This window comes from Didymella exigua (genome assembly GCF_010094145.1).
Source record: "Didymella exigua CBS 183.55 unplaced genomic scaffold M421scaffold_56, whole genome shotgun sequence".
In the NCBI taxonomy this organism is placed as follows: Eukaryota; Fungi; Ascomycota; class Dothideomycetes; order Pleosporales; family Didymellaceae; genus Didymella; species Didymella exigua.
Window position 1 is genome coordinate 110,575 of NW_022984830.1, and position 17,387 is coordinate 127,961.

The window sequence follows — 17,387 nt, forward strand, 5'->3', positions numbered from 1 at the left end:
CTTGACCTCTGCATGAAGTGTAGTGCAAGCTTTAAGCCAATCCTCTGCAGAATAAGCTGTAGAACTAGAGGAGACTGATCCTAAGTCGTCAGGGGTGGTGTGGCGGAACCTATCTAGTATAACGTTGGGATCTATTGGAGAGATACTAGTAGCTGTGAAGGCCTTTAATATAAGGTCTTCTTTGAACGTGTTTACTCAGGCAGGCCAGAACAGGGCATAGAAGTCACCCTTAGACAGTGGCGCAAGGCCTTGAGATGCCTGGAGGTAGTTGTTGAGTTCAGAGGCGTAGTTGGAGGAGAGAGGTTTGAAGCAGACTACGTCCAGTGGCTGCAGAGTCTGGGTACTGTGAGGTGGTAGCACTGCCAGTATAATCCGTTTCTAGTGACAGTATTTAATAAAGCTCTGCGTAAGGTGACTCCCATAGCCATCTACAATTTGAAGCTGATGCTCTGCCGGTATCATGATGATGCTGGCGTTCAAGATACGATGATCACAATCGTATAGGCTTAGATGTCGGCCCGGGGTCGATGTTTGGTGCTATGCAACTGCACATGTCAGTTATAATTCCGGAGATATCGTTGCTGGATGTCGCAAGATGCAACGTGGTACGGAGTATGTTCAAGTCACCCTTGCGTAGCGCTGTCGAACTCCGCCTCCAAGGCCACCCGCACACCCCTGCTGCGCTTTCCGCGCCCCTCCCGTGAGCATCCAAGAATGCAAAGATCAACCGAAAGATGTCCATTAAAGCATCACCGTATCTATCTTTAGGTTAGAATTGTGGGTAACGGTCATGCGAATGTTTGAGGCTGTCTCAATCTCCTCATCGTAACAGTCTCTGCCACGAGGCCGTTGGACGCCTAACCCAGCATTGTTGCCTGACATCATATATCAATGACTAAGGTAGCGTCAATGAATTGTATCCGCTCAAATTTGACCCTCGTCAAACAACCAAGACCATGATCAATCTCACCGTCTTCCAGAAGTCCACCCCTCATGCTCTCCGTGCCATATCTCTCGCCTCCTTCATCCCCGCGTTCCCCATTTTCCTCATCGCCGGCATTGGCTTGCAACAATTGAATCCCGCCATCGGCCTTGTACCGCTCTTCTTCTCATCCCTCTACTCAGCCATCCTGCTCTCCAACGAGAAGAAATGCGGATGCCAGGCCGGCGGCCTCACGGGCACACCGTTCCACTTCATTCTCGACTTTCTGATTGGCACGGGGCTACTTACGTGCTTGATTCTGGCATGGGCGCTCATGGGATATTACCGGGAGAGTGGGGTTATTTTGGGAACGTATGGGACGAACTTTCTAATCATTAACTTGTGTGGAAGCTGAGTAGTCTCTGATCGTTGATCAAGTGTGAAGAAAGTGATCAAGTTCCTTGTTCTATCTACAGTGCTGAATGAGCAGAATATATACACCAATACTCATCCAGCTATACCCTAATTGGAGCCCTAATCACGGCTCCAAGCTGTACCCGATTCCGCTCACCATGGCGTGATAGATCGCCAGTGTCTGATCGGTCCAATATCCAGATGCGGATCACGTGATATGCACCCTCACCTCGATCCTTGCTGCGACAACTTGTAAGTCAACAACCTTCGTGAGCCAGGACGAGGAAATAGACGATGCTGATATCGATAGCTTGGTGCACTTGTACTTTGTGCTGTGTCAGCTTAAGGAGGCTCTTGATGGTGCCCCCGTGTTCCCTTCGAGCTGTCCGCAGTGTCGCAGCGGCACTCTCTCGTTCTCAATTGGCGGGTTCGAATTCGGGAAGAGCTGTTCCTTTGGCACGGGAGCAATCACTGGGTTCAAGAATGGGTACACGCCGCTCCTGAATGGAGATGGCGAACCGAGGGTCTATTCCGATGAGCATACGAATGAAGGGGAGAGTATGGTGTAAAATTGGTAAAGTGTTCCTGCTGGAATTGCATAGAGGTCCTTTCTCGGAGTTGGTTGCACTATAATGCTCTGTTCTCATTGTGAATAAATGCTCCGGAATGTATCAGCACACATTGCTGGCCGCAACTTGCGCGAGCTGCTCCAATGCCCCAGAAGTCCCGGATTTTAGGTTATCACCGATTGGTGCCAACACGCATCTCGACTAGTGGCATGTCAGTCTACCTTCAGGTAGTGCAAGCAGCAACAACCTCAGGTATTCGAGCTACGTATAACCCTGAAACTATACTTAACGCCTGTCGTCGCTCAAGAACCACTCGAACTGCGTCGTCAGCATATCTTCAAAACAGGTACTGCTCGCACCACAAATGGCAGAAAGCCCTCCCCTCATTTGTCCCCTGTGGTCTCCTTGAAACAGCACAAAATGGATTCCTACGGCGCAGCACTTTTGACGATCTTTCATAGCGCCGAGTTCTAATTTGAGACCCTCATGTGATACTGGCCGTCCTCAGACAGCCAATCCGCACGTGAATTCAGCCGGACTTCGGATGTTGAACATCTGGACCTTGAATGGCCAGACGTTTGATAGCCAGGTGTTTCGCGAACACACGTGAGCGCGGAAATTGGTGGTGGCTCAACGTATTGTGTCCGTGGCAGATGACGCTGGTTGGGGGCCGGAATGGCTGAACGGGCGTTCACTCAGCTGTGCTGCGCCTCTCGTTCTCCAGCAACAGCCATCTCGCTCTCAAACACGGCAATCACCGACTAGACGAATGGCGAGAGTGATCTCTGCCGCGAGGAGGCGAGCATAGCCCTGTGTTCGGTAATCTTGGAACAGCGCTCGACCGCGAATAATGGTGTAAGGTGATGGAGGGTTGCTGAGGTAGAGTTGGTAGTGCAATTGCACACGTTTGCGCATCCGCTTTCCGGGATCGCGCGCTGTGGAGGACTTGCGCGGCAGCGGATGCTGACGGTACGCGTCAGGTTATTGCATTTGCAGTGCAGTTCTCAGCGAGTGAGTGTGGCTGCGGGCGCGCCCGTGTTCCACCATTCATAATGCTTTTTGCACACATCGTTCACAGGAAGCAGGCCATTAAGGAACGGCCAGAATGCAGCCAGAGTGGGCCACCGGTGAGGCTGGCGGCCCTCTTAGTGTGTGCGCGCGCAACAGCGTGCAGATGGACCTGTGGAAGAGAGTCGGTGAGGATGGAGAGTGGGATCCACAGGTGCGTTGACATCCTTGCAGCTATCGCTGCTAGCCCCAGAGGCGGGATTAACGGCGTAGCCACGGGGATGTTTTCCCTGAATTGACAGGTTGGCAAGTCTTGAAGCTGTTGGTACGATTCTGGATGCTTAGGGGGTTTGAGATGCAGTGTTGGTGCTCCACTGCTGCCGCTGCCGCTGTCAACATTGAGGTGGTGCGGGACCCAGGGCCGGTAGGGGCGTGGCGAAGCTGTGGGTGGACTCTCGCTCGACACATGTGCAATTGCACTGCAATTTGGCACATTCACGCTCTAGTGAAGTGCATCACGAAAACAGGAAAGAGGATTGAGTAAAGTTGTATAGTCTTCCGCTTCAGAACGCCTCCTGTCCTCCTCGCCTCACTCCCATTGATGCGCGCCGAGGTACCTCCATCAGTCGTTCACCACGCGTTTCCACGCATATCTCGTCTTTGCCAACTCAACACATCAACTCTTTTGAGCAAGGATGTGCAAACTCGATCAACAAACTCCTACTGTTTTGCCCTGGTCATGCAGACATACCTATTGGGCATCGTGAGGCTTCAAGACTCAAGAGTGGATTCCGGTGCTTAGAATTCTGCCGGCAACGGTATCCTGGGCTGTCAAGCGACGTGTCCACCTTCATATCATCCATAGGGAAACGATCTGTGTTAACAGCACGGAGAATAGGCTGCGGACAGTGTGAGTGGCCCGCTAAAGGACCTGCATACCTGAGGTTTGATGGTTGATGTTGGTGAAGGGAGGCGCGCGGCGGCCAAGCTGTGAGGTTCGGCACTGCTGGACCCTGACGTGTGCCCCGCCTTCGATATCACGCGACGGGACATGCAGTCAGCTTGTGCCCTACGCATCCTTTGCTGTCCTTGGCATCAAGTTGTACAAGGAGCGCAGCAATTCCATCGCTTTCTCGCAGCGGCCAGGGCTTGGTTATCAAGGCGTAGGGTTACGGGACGGCCCATGATGAGCTGGGAGGGTGTGCACGTTTAGGGCGCTGACGCTCGTGTTGGAAGGCGCGAGCCGGCTGACCAAGGATCTGTCTGGCTCAATCAGGACAAATGTATGTATGGCACATGAGCGTCGCTTCGGTCTAGTCTAGTGTTGCACCGCAGAAACAAGAGCTGGATTGGAGTCAGAGGGTGTGCGACTGTTCCAGGGTAGCACCACATCCAGAATTGCCGGATCTCGAGTCCTGTCTTGCAAATTACTTACACAGTCTGTCTGGATTTGCGAATAGTGAGTTTGCAAGTCTCGCGGCATGATGTTCAATTTGGTGTTTTGGACCCATCTGTCAGTGTGCTATTATTCCAAGCGTAACAACGATCACTGCTGACGGATCACAGAGTCACGAATCAAGAATTGCATCATGGCACAGTGATGTAAAGTGCTAGTCTTCAAATTCAGAAGTATGTTCGTAATCCTCCCCTAGACTAGATCGCCTTCTTGCCTTGTTGCCTTCTTACATCATCCTTCGTTATCCAATCCTCCCCTCAACACCTCAAAGGTGGAGTGTACCATGTGCGCGCAATGCCTTTGTTATCCGTTTTCAGGGTAAACTATGTTCTTGCGCCAAACCACGTGTTCCAAATAGCAGCAAAGCTTATCATGAACGCAAGGCAGAATTATAATCGCATTGTGCATGTGCAGTGGTCGTTGCGGATTTGTGCGGAGCTTGTAGCGGGCGTTGCTGTGCAGATCACCGTTGCCGTAGTAGGTGTTCGTGTGTCGTCGGCGTACCAAACGTGCGTCAGGGTTCAGCTGTAGCGTGTGTCATACGTTCATGTGATCGTTCAGCGGTAGTAGCCAGACAGGCGGTGCTCGCGCAGGTCACGAGCGGAGGGCTCGCGAACTTCGACATTGTACTTTGCGCTGCGTCGCTTTCTCGCCAGATCCTCGTCATACAGCGAGCCACGATGAGAGCTGAAGTTATTAATCTCGACCTTGTCTGGCCAGTCAACAACCTCGCCGGAGCGCGGTCGAGAGGACTTGGTCTTTGGCTTCTCGTGCTCGACCTTTACCGACTTCTGTCGGACAGGAAGGGTTGTGGGTGTGCGAGGAGCAACGTGGTAGCTTCGATCCATGGAGACAAATGGGTGGCGTGACCTGTGACGGAAGCTGCGCTCGATGGCCCTCAGAAGGCCGCTGACTTCTACATGACCGGCAGGGATCTCGATTTGGACGATCTTGTTGTCCTCTTCCTTCATGGAAAAAGTCTTCCCCTCCTTGGTATAGATGTAGGAGGCTACTTCTTGGGCTAGGCGATGTCCATGTTCGCAAAGCTGCTGATGCTTGCGATGGACCTCGTAGGGATCATGGCAGTAAGCACACTTGCGAGCGTGCATCTCGAAATTGTACAGTGCCCAGCTCTCAGTGTTATTTACTGGGCGCGAGAAAGACTCGACAGGATCATTCATGAATCCAACAGATCGCCTCTTCTCCGAAGAGACGGTCTTGGGGTGGATGACGGCAGGCATGGTGTGTGTGTGTCGTGAGACTGAAGGCATCGTGGTGGCGTTCGAGTTCTTCAGAATGGAACGTAGCCGGGGAGCCGTTGTGACGTTGATGCTGAGAGGAGACAGAGAGGCGTTGATGGAAGTCACTCTCAGAAAGAGCGTGACTGAGTTGCTTGTTGGTGTGTGGAGGTCCAGAGCCTGGAATTGGATGTCAAACTGATAGTGAGGGTTGGTCTGGAAGATCCATGGTGTGGGAGGGATCAATCCAATATATGTTTATCGAGTCTTGAGTCCGCAGCTGGGCGTGGTGTGGATGGCAGCCTGAGCTAAGGAAGCAGCCATAAGGCGGCAGGGGTCCGTTGACAAGGGCGCGCGCTCATCGGCAGAGCTAAGTAAGTGGGTCTGCTAGCGAGGGCGGTCTGCTTCTCTACCCATGACGACGATGTTTCCAGAGAGCCAAGAGGATTTTGCATGGTCGGAGGTCATAAGGCTTTTCAACGGCTGCCGCCAGAGTGCACTATTGTTGGCAGCGGAGATGGTAAAGTACGACTTCATGAAACAAGGCGAACTGGTGGATTGCGCCAGCAGCCGCCCGGTTTGACTCTTGAGCGCGATGCGCAAACATGTTCGCGGTTTGCGCATAAGCACGCTCGTTGCGCAACCAGAGACGTCAGTCGCCATGAGAAGCATACCGCGATTCGACAGTCTGTCCCAAGTGGACAAGCCGTTCACGCATGTTGATAAGTGTTGGCGCGTTTGCTGCCTTGTCCGTCCCGCAGATTGGAAGGCATCAGCCACAGGAGCTACTTCCCTCCGAGCCTAGTGCCAGCCGACTCCCCACCTTTCACATCACACACGCGTGCACGTTTGCGCAGCCTCTCTCCGTCTCACCGCACCGCACTGCCACACCCGTGCAAGCATCTTGCATCTCGGAGGGCTCGATTGCGCAAGTCTGCATATGTGAAGCCAGTGTAAAGCACGAACCCGTTGCAGGATTGCACTGCAAAGTGCACTTGTTGCCCAAGCCTCAGCGCAGCATGCCCCACTATCACTTCTCCCCATATATTGACTGTTACCCTGCGACCTGCGCCCTTTTGAACACTTCGCGACGCGAACGTGACTAAATTGTAGGTCTCTTGAAGACTCATCGACTGTTATTCGGGCCTAGGCCTGCTCCTGAGGCCGCTCGGCCATGCCTGCAGGCGCCGTGCAGATGGTCGCTTGACGCACCAAATGCAGTGATGCTACTCTCGTCTGACCGGAAAATGACTTGATATGATTCGTCAATTGGCAGCATTCCGGTAAAGAGTTACAAGTCACCCTCGTCGAGCTGAATCGCGGCCGCTGTTACTCCGTAGGGCTCCGTGTACGGCGATGACAGAGCAGGATCACCCTGATTCAGCCTTGAGGGCAATCTGAAACAAGATCACAAAGATCATTGGATTTGTTGACTTCCGTGAATGACATGTGCGCTCGGTGTGTCAATGTTCATACCTTTCAAGATCCAAGTATGAATCCAGTTCTCACTGATCGGCCCGCCCCGCGCGTTACACCAAGATTGACGCTCTTCAACGGAAACTAGGCACATCCTATCACATGACTCTTTTGCCGTGACTCGGCCGAAGCACTTCGTGCCTTCTAGCGCGATTCCGCAGACGTCATCAGGGCTGTGAAGCTGCGAACTACGGATCACCGGAATCTAACACCTTTGCCTCCATGCGGCTAGAGAGACCGTTGCGCTGTCCGCCCACTTTTGACCCCGCTAACCCATGACTTTATTGTGCCGAGCAGACTTGGAGAACCTAAGTCTGACGACTTTCACCTCCGTCTCTTCCATCTCCACGGCTGCCAAGTTTTGGCAGAAAAGAGGTACCTTACTGGACAAGACAATCAGGCAAATTGCGCCAGATATTCGCGCAATGAAATGTAGCCACCACGACGCGTTCGATGTCTCAGTTGCCTTTGTGTCAAGGCAAGTGCCCGGTTCGATGCCACGTTACCGCAGTGTAACGTTATCAACATTCGAAAGCCACGTAACTCAGATGTCATGACATGCGGTCTACTACACTCATCGACCGGTGTTGGAAGGGTATCGGCGTCTAAGGCTTGAATACGTTGCTGGTTGATTGCAAACACCGCCACAATAGATCGATGGGATCATGGACGGCTGCTGCGTAGGCTCAAGCAATATATGGGGAGGCTATTGCTGTGAACTATCAGTAACCCCTCCCAACTTCTCGCTAAAGCTGGAGTATTTACCACGCTGAACACCGACCATTGAGCGATCATGAACAGGTGACTTTCAACGTCCGCATCGAGTGACTGAGCTTGGAAGATACGGCTGACTACGACCTCACCGGACTCTGACGTGTTGTCCCTGGCACAGGCAGTCCGCATAGCAGCTGGAGATGAATGATGGCACGCCCTTGCAAACTCATGGGCGAAACAATGCCGCTCTATACGTTGCAAACATCGGAGGCAAGGTGCCAAGCAAAATTCAAAACAGCTGCCCGAGTCTTTGAACGCTCACAACCCCATCTGTATCGTCTTTAAGTGATCCGCATGCGTTATGCATCGAAGTCTTGCCTTTTCGGCAGGTCACTGCCTTTATCGAAGCATGGGTTTACTCGACTGGCCAAACAGCGGCCTGCCCTCAGCTCACATGCTGACAGACGCGTAGCGCACTCTCACGCTACCATCAGCTGCACCCCACAATCTACCGTCTGTCAAAACGCTTGATTCATCAATGTCGGTCAAGAAGTTCTAGCATTCGTTTTGCTTTTGCAAGAAGCGACCCTAGTCTGCAATAGGCGATCGGAAACCTGCATTTGCTTTCCTCAGATCTGGCGCTTGGGTCGCGCTTGCATTGTAGGCTAACGAATAGCTTCACGCAATGTTCTCCTACAGACTCCACTCGATATTTATTGTCATCATCAGATCCTACAAATTCGCAAACTGCATCTCGTTATCCTGTCTTTACCGCACATTGTCTGAGACACATGACCGCGCGTTCTGCGCTTTGGTCAGCCATTAACCCCTTTCCTCGCTAGCGCGTAATCCGTGTGCTGGCTTCACCGCAACTTTACGAATCTTATTTTGCGACCTGCAGAGCACAAACTTCCTTTTAAGCTCCAGTCCTCCCATTCAATCGCACTCAAACTCGACACTTCCAATCCGCAAGAGCAAGAAATACAAGACAGAAAGAGATAGGAAATGCCGCCCCGAAGTGTATGCCTGAATGTATTCACCACGAGTCTTGGCGAGGCCGGAGCGGCGGTGAGGGAGGGACGAGAAGCCAACCCACATGAACTCACCTTTGGGAGAAGGGATTCTGCGCAGAGCCTGCCCGATGATGGTACGCACATACTCTGGACTCCTGTGTTGCAATTTGGAGGCCCTTCGTCGTTTTGTCGCAGCGACTGATTTGAAACGCAGACACTGCTCGCCGCTCGTCCTCAGGGTCGATTGCCCCTTCTTCAGCCTCCACATCGCCACCACCAGCGTTCAACCGCGCAGACTTCTTCACTTCTCTGCGTCCCGCAGCTTCTACCCAGAGCCTTAACTCTGCATTTGCTTTCGGTGCTTCCAAACGTGAGTTATGCACCTCTCCTGCAGGAACCCGATCCATTCCCCGTTCGGGCACTAGCGTGATGGAGTTGCAAGGCAACCCACCCAAGCACCTGGAGCCTGCCACGATGGAATGCATCAGCCTTGCGAACTTTTTAGACCATGCTGATAACTTGTTGCAGCTTGCTCGACTTGCTCAGGCCAGACTGCGAGGCTCCGCTGCTCGCGCTGCAAGAACGCGTACTACTGCGACAAGGCCTGCCAAAAATCTTCCTGGAAAGCACACCGGCAAGTCTGCGAGCCCGGCTCGCAGATGCTGGGTTACTCTACGCCGGCGACGCCCAACCTTTCCAACCCAACCAGTCCTCCCAACGCCTAATGTCTGTCCATATATTCCCAAACCGGCGTTTCGCATGCTGTTGTACAAATGAAAACGGTCCGAAGAGCATGCGCAGTTTTCACGGACCGCATAGAATGACGATGGATGAGCGGTGAAGATGAGCACGGGCTTTCACAACAACTTGCATAGCATGATGTGGCACTTTTGCATCCAAGCGTTTCTACATGGTGTTCTGGAGTTTTACTAGATCCATCAAGCATTCAATTGCTAAGACGAATGAACCTTACGACCTTACCCTATCTACTCGTCCCTTGCATCCGTGTCTTGTGTCAACATCTATGACACTGAATATATACAACAAGGTCCAATCGCACTTAGCACTTGTGACGAAGTGGTAGATCCCTGGAACGAGTATCAAACGCCTGGCGGTGCCTGAAGCGGATCACGTGACATTAGAGAGGTAACCGTCTTCGGACATCAATTCATTTAGACCTTGCTCCATGACATCTCATCAGAGGCAGTTGTCAAAACGATCACAACTCATCCTTGCCGCCATTCCATCCATCCCCTACACCCCTCATCCACTGCACACCCACAAGCTCCAAACCCCACTTCTCCACAAAATCCTTCGCCCCGAAACTCCTCCGGTCAACAAACTCCTCACCTCCGACATCACTCTTCTCAACACCGAAACCCTGCGGCTCCTTAAACAGCAAGAACAAGTAGCGATGCGGCCCGCTCTCATCTTTCGGCCCGGGCGCAAGGTACTGCGTAATCGTCTTTCCACCCTTCACATCACCTGATCCAGAGTTGGATGGGATGTTCGTAACGACCCAGTGGCGCCAGTACGCGAATTTTGGGTCATCTGGGGTCGGCGCGTCGGGGTCGATGAGCAAGAGTGTGAAGGATTGCGTGCTTGCTGAGTCTGAGGCGGCGGAGAAGGTCACGCTCGGAGTGTCTTTGACGTCGCTGACGCGGACTAAAGAGCCATTTGAGGGGGTCTTTGAGGGGAAGGAGACTTTGAGATCGTAGCTGGGGGTGAAGCTCGCAGGGATGATAGTGGAGGGGAGGAGCGAGACAGACTTCAAGCCGTCGATGAGGATTGTGGTGGCCATCTTGTGGGCGTGATGATAATTGATCGTGTAGATGAGGGCCAAATCCTGGAATACGTGGTGTTCAAGTACTTGAGACGTTCGGAGTGTTTTGTTGCGTGTATATATCTCTATGCTGCTGATTGGTGGATAATCTGACTGCTGAGGTCTTGGAGACCCATCTTTGCTTGGCTTGGTCCATATATTTGATGTTCATTGCTCTACATGGTTCTACTGAGACACATCTGTTTTACAGGATGTATACAATTGTCCCCACCTAATGGCAGGCTTGTCCTGTTGTCAAATTTCTCATACTCTGGGAAACTACCTCATTTCTCTACGTGAAGTGACGAACCTGCTTGAAAAGATGCACTTCCCTGAAGACCCTGCCATACGTACTATTTCTCGCATTTCCTGACTTGGCAGCTTCCGGGATTTACGGTGGCAGGACCTTCAGACCGTCAATATCGAACAACTTCTAGATCTTCTCCGCCCGTTTGAATGCAATGAATGCCTGCTGCAGTACATTTTCAACAAAACGAATCTGGGAATTCATCCTTTCTGGGAAATTGCGTGGTCAAAATGCATGACTGCTGTCTAAATCTTGCATAGGAGGAAGATATTTTCACTTTCTCTTGTACATGTTCTCTTTGTATCGCAAATCCGAATGGATGCGAGAAAGACTGTCAATAAGTGACGAGTTGTCAGTATGTGCTATCTTCTATCCAGAAAATTGAAATGGGAAGATATGGAGACGGTGCAATGTGTCATTGCGCACGCACTACCTATTATTATAAGTACAACACAGACTACCGTCACCACTGCAAACATTCTGTCTGTACATATAGCCATTTTCCGAATTTCGATTCCGCTTCGGTATCCGGCCTCCCTCATCAGACTCACGGCCACGCTTTTGTCCTGACTCGACTATCACGATGAGGCTGGAAATTGTGCGAACATGGACGATCGGGTGCTCTTGATCCTTTTTCGTGTCTGCCTGCTGTCACGGCCAGTACGTTCCGAGCCATTTCATCTTTCTCAAAATTGCTTGCACACTCCCCAACCTCGAGGTGGGGGTCCTGTTTCTTTTCAAAGTCGCACTCGGTAGAGCTAGGTGGCGGTATCTTACGCCTGCTTACTGCATTACAGTCGGCAGCTTCCTTTTGAAGCTCTCTCAATATTCGATGGGTTGAGCGCCATTTTCAGTATCAGACAAGTCTGGACTCTCATCTTCAGGAGATTCAGATGCACAGTCAAAGGAAGCGTACGCCGTGTCGCGCTTGTGACCAGGTCTTGATGTAGCTACCGTATCTTATTCACGGCGGCACCTTTGATTTGCAGTGTGCATACGACGATTCAACTTTTGAGGCCCGAGTGTCCATTTTTCACGAGGGAAGTAGTCCCATGGACCTTTAGAGCGCTCTTTGGCGCCGTGCAGGGTTGCTTTGAACCTTTTAAGCTCGGTATTGAAACAGTCCCGATACTGCCGATGCGCCTCATAAACAGTTACTGCGTCATCTTTCGGCTCCTTCAAGATTTCCCGCTCAGTGTCGGGAAGCGATGGCGCTTCTAGCTCATGCAATTCTGCAATTTGGTGCCGGCCCGGCCCAGCCGGCCTGAGGCAACTTCTGCAGATCCCAGAGCCTGATGCCGCCGCTGATACTCGATCTCAGAGCGCATACTTTGGAAGTAGATTCTAGGGTCATCAGGCTGCCTGGGATCATTGGTTTCTGTCCAGACACGGCCGAGTAACTTGCCTACGCCTGCCAAAGCGTTCTGCCATACGTCAAGTGCTTCGACTGTATCATCTTCTTAGGCCTTCATATTCTTCCTGTAAAGTTTCGGCTTGACCTGCGCACACTGTGCATTCTTAGCTAGCTCGTCGAGTTTATACATCTGCTGCAGTACTGGGGCGCCGGAGTGCTCGATCTCCTTCTTCAATTCGAAAAGTATTCCGCTGAAGCTATTTACCCAACAGTATCGATAATCTTGAGTCGATACGGATGTCAATTTGCTTCCATGATGCGCTTGCGTGTTCTATGCATCCTTTGTGTCTGATGCAATCCACGCCTTGTTATAGCTAAGAGTCACCATCTCCCGGCGCGACTGGAACTTCTATCAGCGGCGGGCTCCCCGTCATATCTGCCGGGATGCGCTAGAAACTGGGCTGACGCGGGTATATGACAACGGTGGCGCCTACGCGTACATGCTGGAGCTACCTGCCTGTGACCGTCAGGAACGTCGAAATGTCGACAGTGAGAATCTTGGTGGCCACATGAGCTCTGGTCGACCAGGGTCAGAGCCTCGATGAGACTCCGTGAATCCCGCGAGTACTGGTTCTCGGCGTCGGCACTGGGGCAATCCCGAGGATTGACCATCCTACATGCTATATGAAGATGAGCCTCAACCTGAAAGAGGTGACAATGTCTGTAACAAGATTGCTCGTGAAGATCGGCATCATTTCCATACATGGACAGCACGGTTCTGAACGACAAATCTTCGATGGAGATAATCACGAAGAATTCGCGGTCAGCGATTTGATCTGGAGTCATGCTCTGGAGTATCGTGCTGACCAGTCACCCAAAAATGGAGAAGTCTTCGAATGGCCCAGACGGTTACACCTGGTGGCAGCGTTGCCAACGGAACGTATACGGCTACGGTAATGGTTAATCGCCGTAACCTGAAACCTACCTGGCATGTGTGGCATACGGACAGTAAGCGTAGATAGCCCTAATTGGCGTAGTACTGCAGTATTGCTGTGCATGTGATAAAACTAAAAGGCAGGAATAGTTTAAAAGTGTTTAGGGTGTGATTTGAACATGTAAAAGAACAAAGTAAATTTTTTGTTACTGCTGTCAAGTTAGGCATTTGTACAAAAGATGTTGCGGCAAACGTAGCCGCTGTATATCGATGGAAAACTGCGCTGAGTTGCTTGCTAGCTAGGAGGCGACCATATATACATGCCCTGAGACGTGCTAGTCAAAGGTAGTCAACGGAGGTGACGATTGAGGCCTGTTGGATTAACTTGCACCACAACAAAAGAGCTATAAGACTCTATTTCTAGCTTCACAACCCTAATAATTATAATTTGAAATAAACATCAAATTTTGGCATAGTACTGCCGTACTACGCCTCAATTTAAAGCTATTCTTGTACGGCTAAGGCTCAATATAATTACCGCTGCTTACTGTTGCCTACCACAGTATACCATAGCCGTGGATTCCAATACTACGTCCAGTTGGCAACGCTGGTGGGTACTATCACCCCATCAACTGCATATCACACACCGCTGCGCTTTGGAAACGATCGCGGAACCAGAGACTGACTTCAACCACATCCGCGTACGCTCAACGCAATTCTGAATGCATTGTTAACAACGACGCCCCGGCGACCAGTCACCATGAAGATCTATATCTCGACCGGAACAGTGAACCCAGGCGATACATTTATGAGGTGGTATACTTCCACCTCCAGAGTCGCGTCTCCCGTCGACCTCTAGTCCACTTCAAGCACGCTGATAGACTTGAGGAAGCTCCAGGCGTACTTTCATTTGGACGCGATCTACGCTCAAGAAGATAAACTTTGCTCGTGGCAAGCTACAGTTCGATCGTAGCTCTGTCCCTCGCCAGATCAATTTGCAGGCGTTGGAGGTTGGAGATGCACGCGAACGAGACTGCCGTATTCGCCATGAGCCGTGCTTGAACGCCATCGACCACGCACCGGCATTTCTGCGTTGAGTTTCTCCTCCAGATCTACTGAGCTTTCTCTAGGACTTTCTCAAATTGGCTCGCCAGCTCGAGAGCACATCTTCCAGCCGCGAAGAACATAGCCTACAAACGCAAGTAAACGGGCTTCCGAGTGGGTCCGAGCAGCAGCACGCTGCTACTCATCACCCATCGGCCAACGCAGTCATCATCCACCGTTACAATTCCACTGCTGGAGTTCAACTCGATCTCAAAAACACAGACTCTGGTGAGTTCCACATTCATTTTCATGTAGACAAGCTGAAAAACGTCTCTGGTCTTTCTGGAATGACAGCCGGGGAGCTGCTCCGCACGCAGCCTGCTTCTTATGGAAGTACAACCATTTCGCCGATGTCCGCTCATCCTGTGAAGATTGTTGTTACTGTTCTACCATGATATCTACATATGTTCTCCACTCTTAAAATCACTCAACGATCGTGTTCTCCATTTTTCTAAGATTCCATCGTGCATAACGTAACGTGCACGGCCTCGTAGTGCACACCGGCGCGTACATAATGCACACCCCACCAACATTGACGCCTACTTTGCACCCCCCATAACTCAACACCACGATGCCGCTAGAAGAAGCCCTTGCAGAGCTAGATACTTTAGGACCTGACGATACACTTTCGTACTAAGTTCTTGCCAAAAAACATGGTTGTTGCCGCTCAACTTTAACGCGCCGCTACTGCAGCGTATGCGCGTTGCGTGAAGACAAGGCAAAAGACCAGCTAGTTCTCCACCCACGCGATGAGGTAGAGATTGTACAGTACGTTAAATCGCTTACAGAGAGACACCTTATGCCTACAAGAAAGGTTCTTGTGAGAATAATTACGCCTCTGTGCAGGTGGCCGCCAAGTGATTGATAGATTTCTTGCTTCCTTCATTGTTACCCCAACGAACTCCTCACCGCCTGGTCAGCGCCTATGGAGAAGCAGCGTCACGACGCTGCTTCATATAATTCCTTTCGCCTCTATTTTGATCTCCTGCACAGTACAATAAAGCAGCATGCAATAGAGGTGGAGAACACGTACAATATAGATGAGAAGGGCTTCATGATTGGAGTGATTAGAAAGAGTGTTAGAATTTTTGACAAGAAGCTCTTTGGACTCTAGAGATTCAAGCTAGCATCTTATGATAGCAATAGGAAGTGGGTAACAGTAGTAGGAGCAGTAGGAGCTAATAGTTTTGCGTTGCCGCCTGCAGTTATTTTCCCTTTATCTTCCCTTACTGTGCAACACAGCTGGTTGAAGGAATTTAAAGCTAAGAAAGACTGCGTGCACTTCAGTACCTCACTAAATAGCTAGACAAATAATGCCCTTAGACTTGCCTGGCTTAAGCAGGTGTTTGATCGCTATACTAGAGTTAGAGCGCGAGGGAAGTACTAACTCTTGATCCTTGATGGTCACAGTAGCCACGTTACGAAGGCTTTTATTGAGTACGCTCATGCCAACAAGATTCTAGTACTTCTATTCCCTCCACATGCTACTCACGCGCTTCAGCCGCTTGATGTAGCGTGCTTTAGGTCGTTGGCGCATCACTACTCTGAAGAGCTCCTTCATCGCGGCCACACTACTGAGGGGTGGGCGCCTGTAGCTCAGAGCGACTTCTTCCCACTCTTCTGGGCAGCGTGGAAGAAGACCTTCACTAAAGACCTCATAAAAGAGGCCTTTAGGTGCACTGGGATCCACCCACCGGATGCCGATATGAATACCAACCAACCAACCCACCGGATGCCGACGTTGTCCTTGAGAGTTTCAAAAATACAACACCAAAGTCGCCTAGCACGACCCCAGAGCCGACTGGGCTTAAGCCTGCACCAGAACCACCTAGTTGGCGCAAGACTTAAAGGCTACTTAAGCGTGCAAGAGAAGAGGATAAGTCTAGTGCTAATGAGGCACTTGATTAAGCGCTTTACTAACTCCACGTGCAATTAGAGGTTGTTTAACACAGAGTTACAGGCCTAGAAGAGGCTCTAAGTATAAACAAGAAGAAGAAGAGGAAGTAAAAGGTACTACCTTTGCAACCTGTTAATAGTAATAATAGTAGTAGTGTGGTCTTGTAGAGTCCTTTACGCATTAAGCGCGCAAAGCAAGAACTTTAGGCAAAAGAGGACCTTAAGCGCGCTGCAGAGGCAGCAAAAGCTACTAAGAAGGAGCTTTAACACTAGAAGAAGATTATTTAAGCAAAGGAGAAGGAGGATAAGCGTGTTAAGCAAGAGAAGAAGAAGGTATTAACAGCTAAGGCACAGGCTGCGAAGCGCGCTCAAACTGAGGCTTATAAAGAAGAGGCTTAGTGCAAGAGCAATATAGAAAAAAGTACTTAATTGCCTAAATAGGCTAAGAGTAAGGTCTTACAGAAATCTTAGTTAAAAGTAACAAAGAATTGTGGTAGTGGTGCTGCGCAAAGGCAGCGTGTTGCCCATAAGGCGCCCTCACCACCACCACCTACTGAGGCATCTACTGGCCGTACCACGCGTCTTCCTAGAAAACTATGGTAGCCAAAAGTTTCGCAATAGTCTATAGTTATAGTAATCTACTAACTTATCTCGCAATACCAGCATTGTGATGTTGCTCAATAACCTCACTTATTTGGGGGTGCAAAAGGTGGTGGGGTGTGCATTACGCGCCGGTGTGCACTACGAGGCCGTGCACGCTACCTCACGGGCTCGTGGATCACCCGGGCTCGTGGATCACTTTTGCCAAGCCCCCACCAAACTCTACCTTCCTACGTGATGCCTCAACAACAACGCTAGATAGAACCTTCTAATAAACATTAGATACAGACTAGACTGGCGGATGGGTACCATGTACCTAGGGTAGGGTATAGGTAGGGTATAGGTCGCACGGACGTAGGTATAGGTAGGGGAGGGTCGCACGGACCATAGGTATAGGTAGGGTAGGGTTACACGGACCATAGGTAGGGTAGGGTAGCACGTGACTGGGTATAGGTATAGGTAGGGTAGCACGTGCTAGGTATAGGTTTGGTTTGGGTATATTACTAACCTAGTTTGTATACAACTAACCCTAGGTTGTACTAGTAGATTCTTTCGCATAC

The 17,387-nt window shown here is 50.8% G+C and overlaps 6 protein-coding genes across 6 annotated transcripts; 4 read left to right on the forward strand and 2 right to left on the reverse strand.

Moving 5' to 3' along the window:
• Positions 1–956: 956 nt before the first annotated feature.
• On the forward strand, positions 957–1,905 carry M421DRAFT_76492 (uncharacterized protein; the record flags this gene model as incomplete). Its single annotated transcript, XM_033597224.1, has 2 exons — positions 957–1,294; positions 1,647–1,905. The coding sequence occupies 2 exons, from the start codon at positions 957–959 to the stop codon at positions 1,903–1,905; spliced, it is 597 nt and encodes a 198-aa protein (XP_033443277.1).
• Positions 1,906–4,516: 2,611 nt separating this feature from the next.
• On the reverse strand, positions 4,517–5,909 carry M421DRAFT_426264 (uncharacterized protein). Its single transcript, XM_033594347.1, has one exon. The coding sequence runs from the start codon at positions 5,608–5,610 to the stop codon at positions 4,927–4,929; it is 684 nt and encodes a 227-aa protein (XP_033443278.1). The 5' UTR covers positions 5,611–5,909; the 3' UTR covers positions 4,517–4,926.
• Positions 5,910–8,515: 2,606 nt separating this feature from the next.
• On the forward strand, positions 8,516–9,793 carry M421DRAFT_426266 (uncharacterized protein). Its single transcript, XM_033594348.1, has 3 exons — positions 8,516–8,944; positions 9,025–9,180; positions 9,339–9,793. The coding sequence occupies exons 1-3, from the start codon at positions 8,803–8,805 to the stop codon at positions 9,533–9,535; spliced, it is 495 nt and encodes a 164-aa protein (XP_033443279.1). The 5' UTR covers positions 8,516–8,802; the 3' UTR covers positions 9,536–9,793.
• A 212-nt stretch (positions 9,794–10,005) lies between these two features.
• Positions 10,006–10,775, reverse strand: M421DRAFT_426267 (PEBP-like protein). The gene has a single exon (XM_033594349.1). It carries the CDS (start codon positions 10,609–10,611, stop codon positions 10,030–10,032), a length of 582 nt encoding a protein of 193 aa, XP_033443280.1. The 5' UTR covers positions 10,612–10,775; the 3' UTR covers positions 10,006–10,029.
• Positions 10,776–13,987: 3,212 nt separating this feature from the next.
• M421DRAFT_407781 (uncharacterized protein) lies at positions 13,988–14,733 on the forward strand (the record flags this gene model as incomplete). Its single annotated transcript, XM_033590337.1, has 3 exons — positions 13,988–14,043; positions 14,126–14,237; positions 14,358–14,733. The coding sequence occupies 3 exons, from the start codon at positions 13,988–13,990 to the stop codon at positions 14,724–14,726; spliced, it is 537 nt and encodes a 178-aa protein (XP_033443281.1). The 3' UTR covers positions 14,727–14,733.
• Positions 14,734–15,814: 1,081 nt separating this feature from the next.
• M421DRAFT_14660 (uncharacterized protein) lies at positions 15,815–16,039 on the forward strand (the record flags this gene model as incomplete). The annotated part of the gene is made up of 1 exon (XM_033587535.1): positions 15,815–16,039. A coding segment is annotated over one exon (225 nt), but the record flags the coding sequence as incomplete, so codon positions are not given.
• Between the last annotated feature and the right edge of the window lie 1,348 nt (positions 16,040–17,387).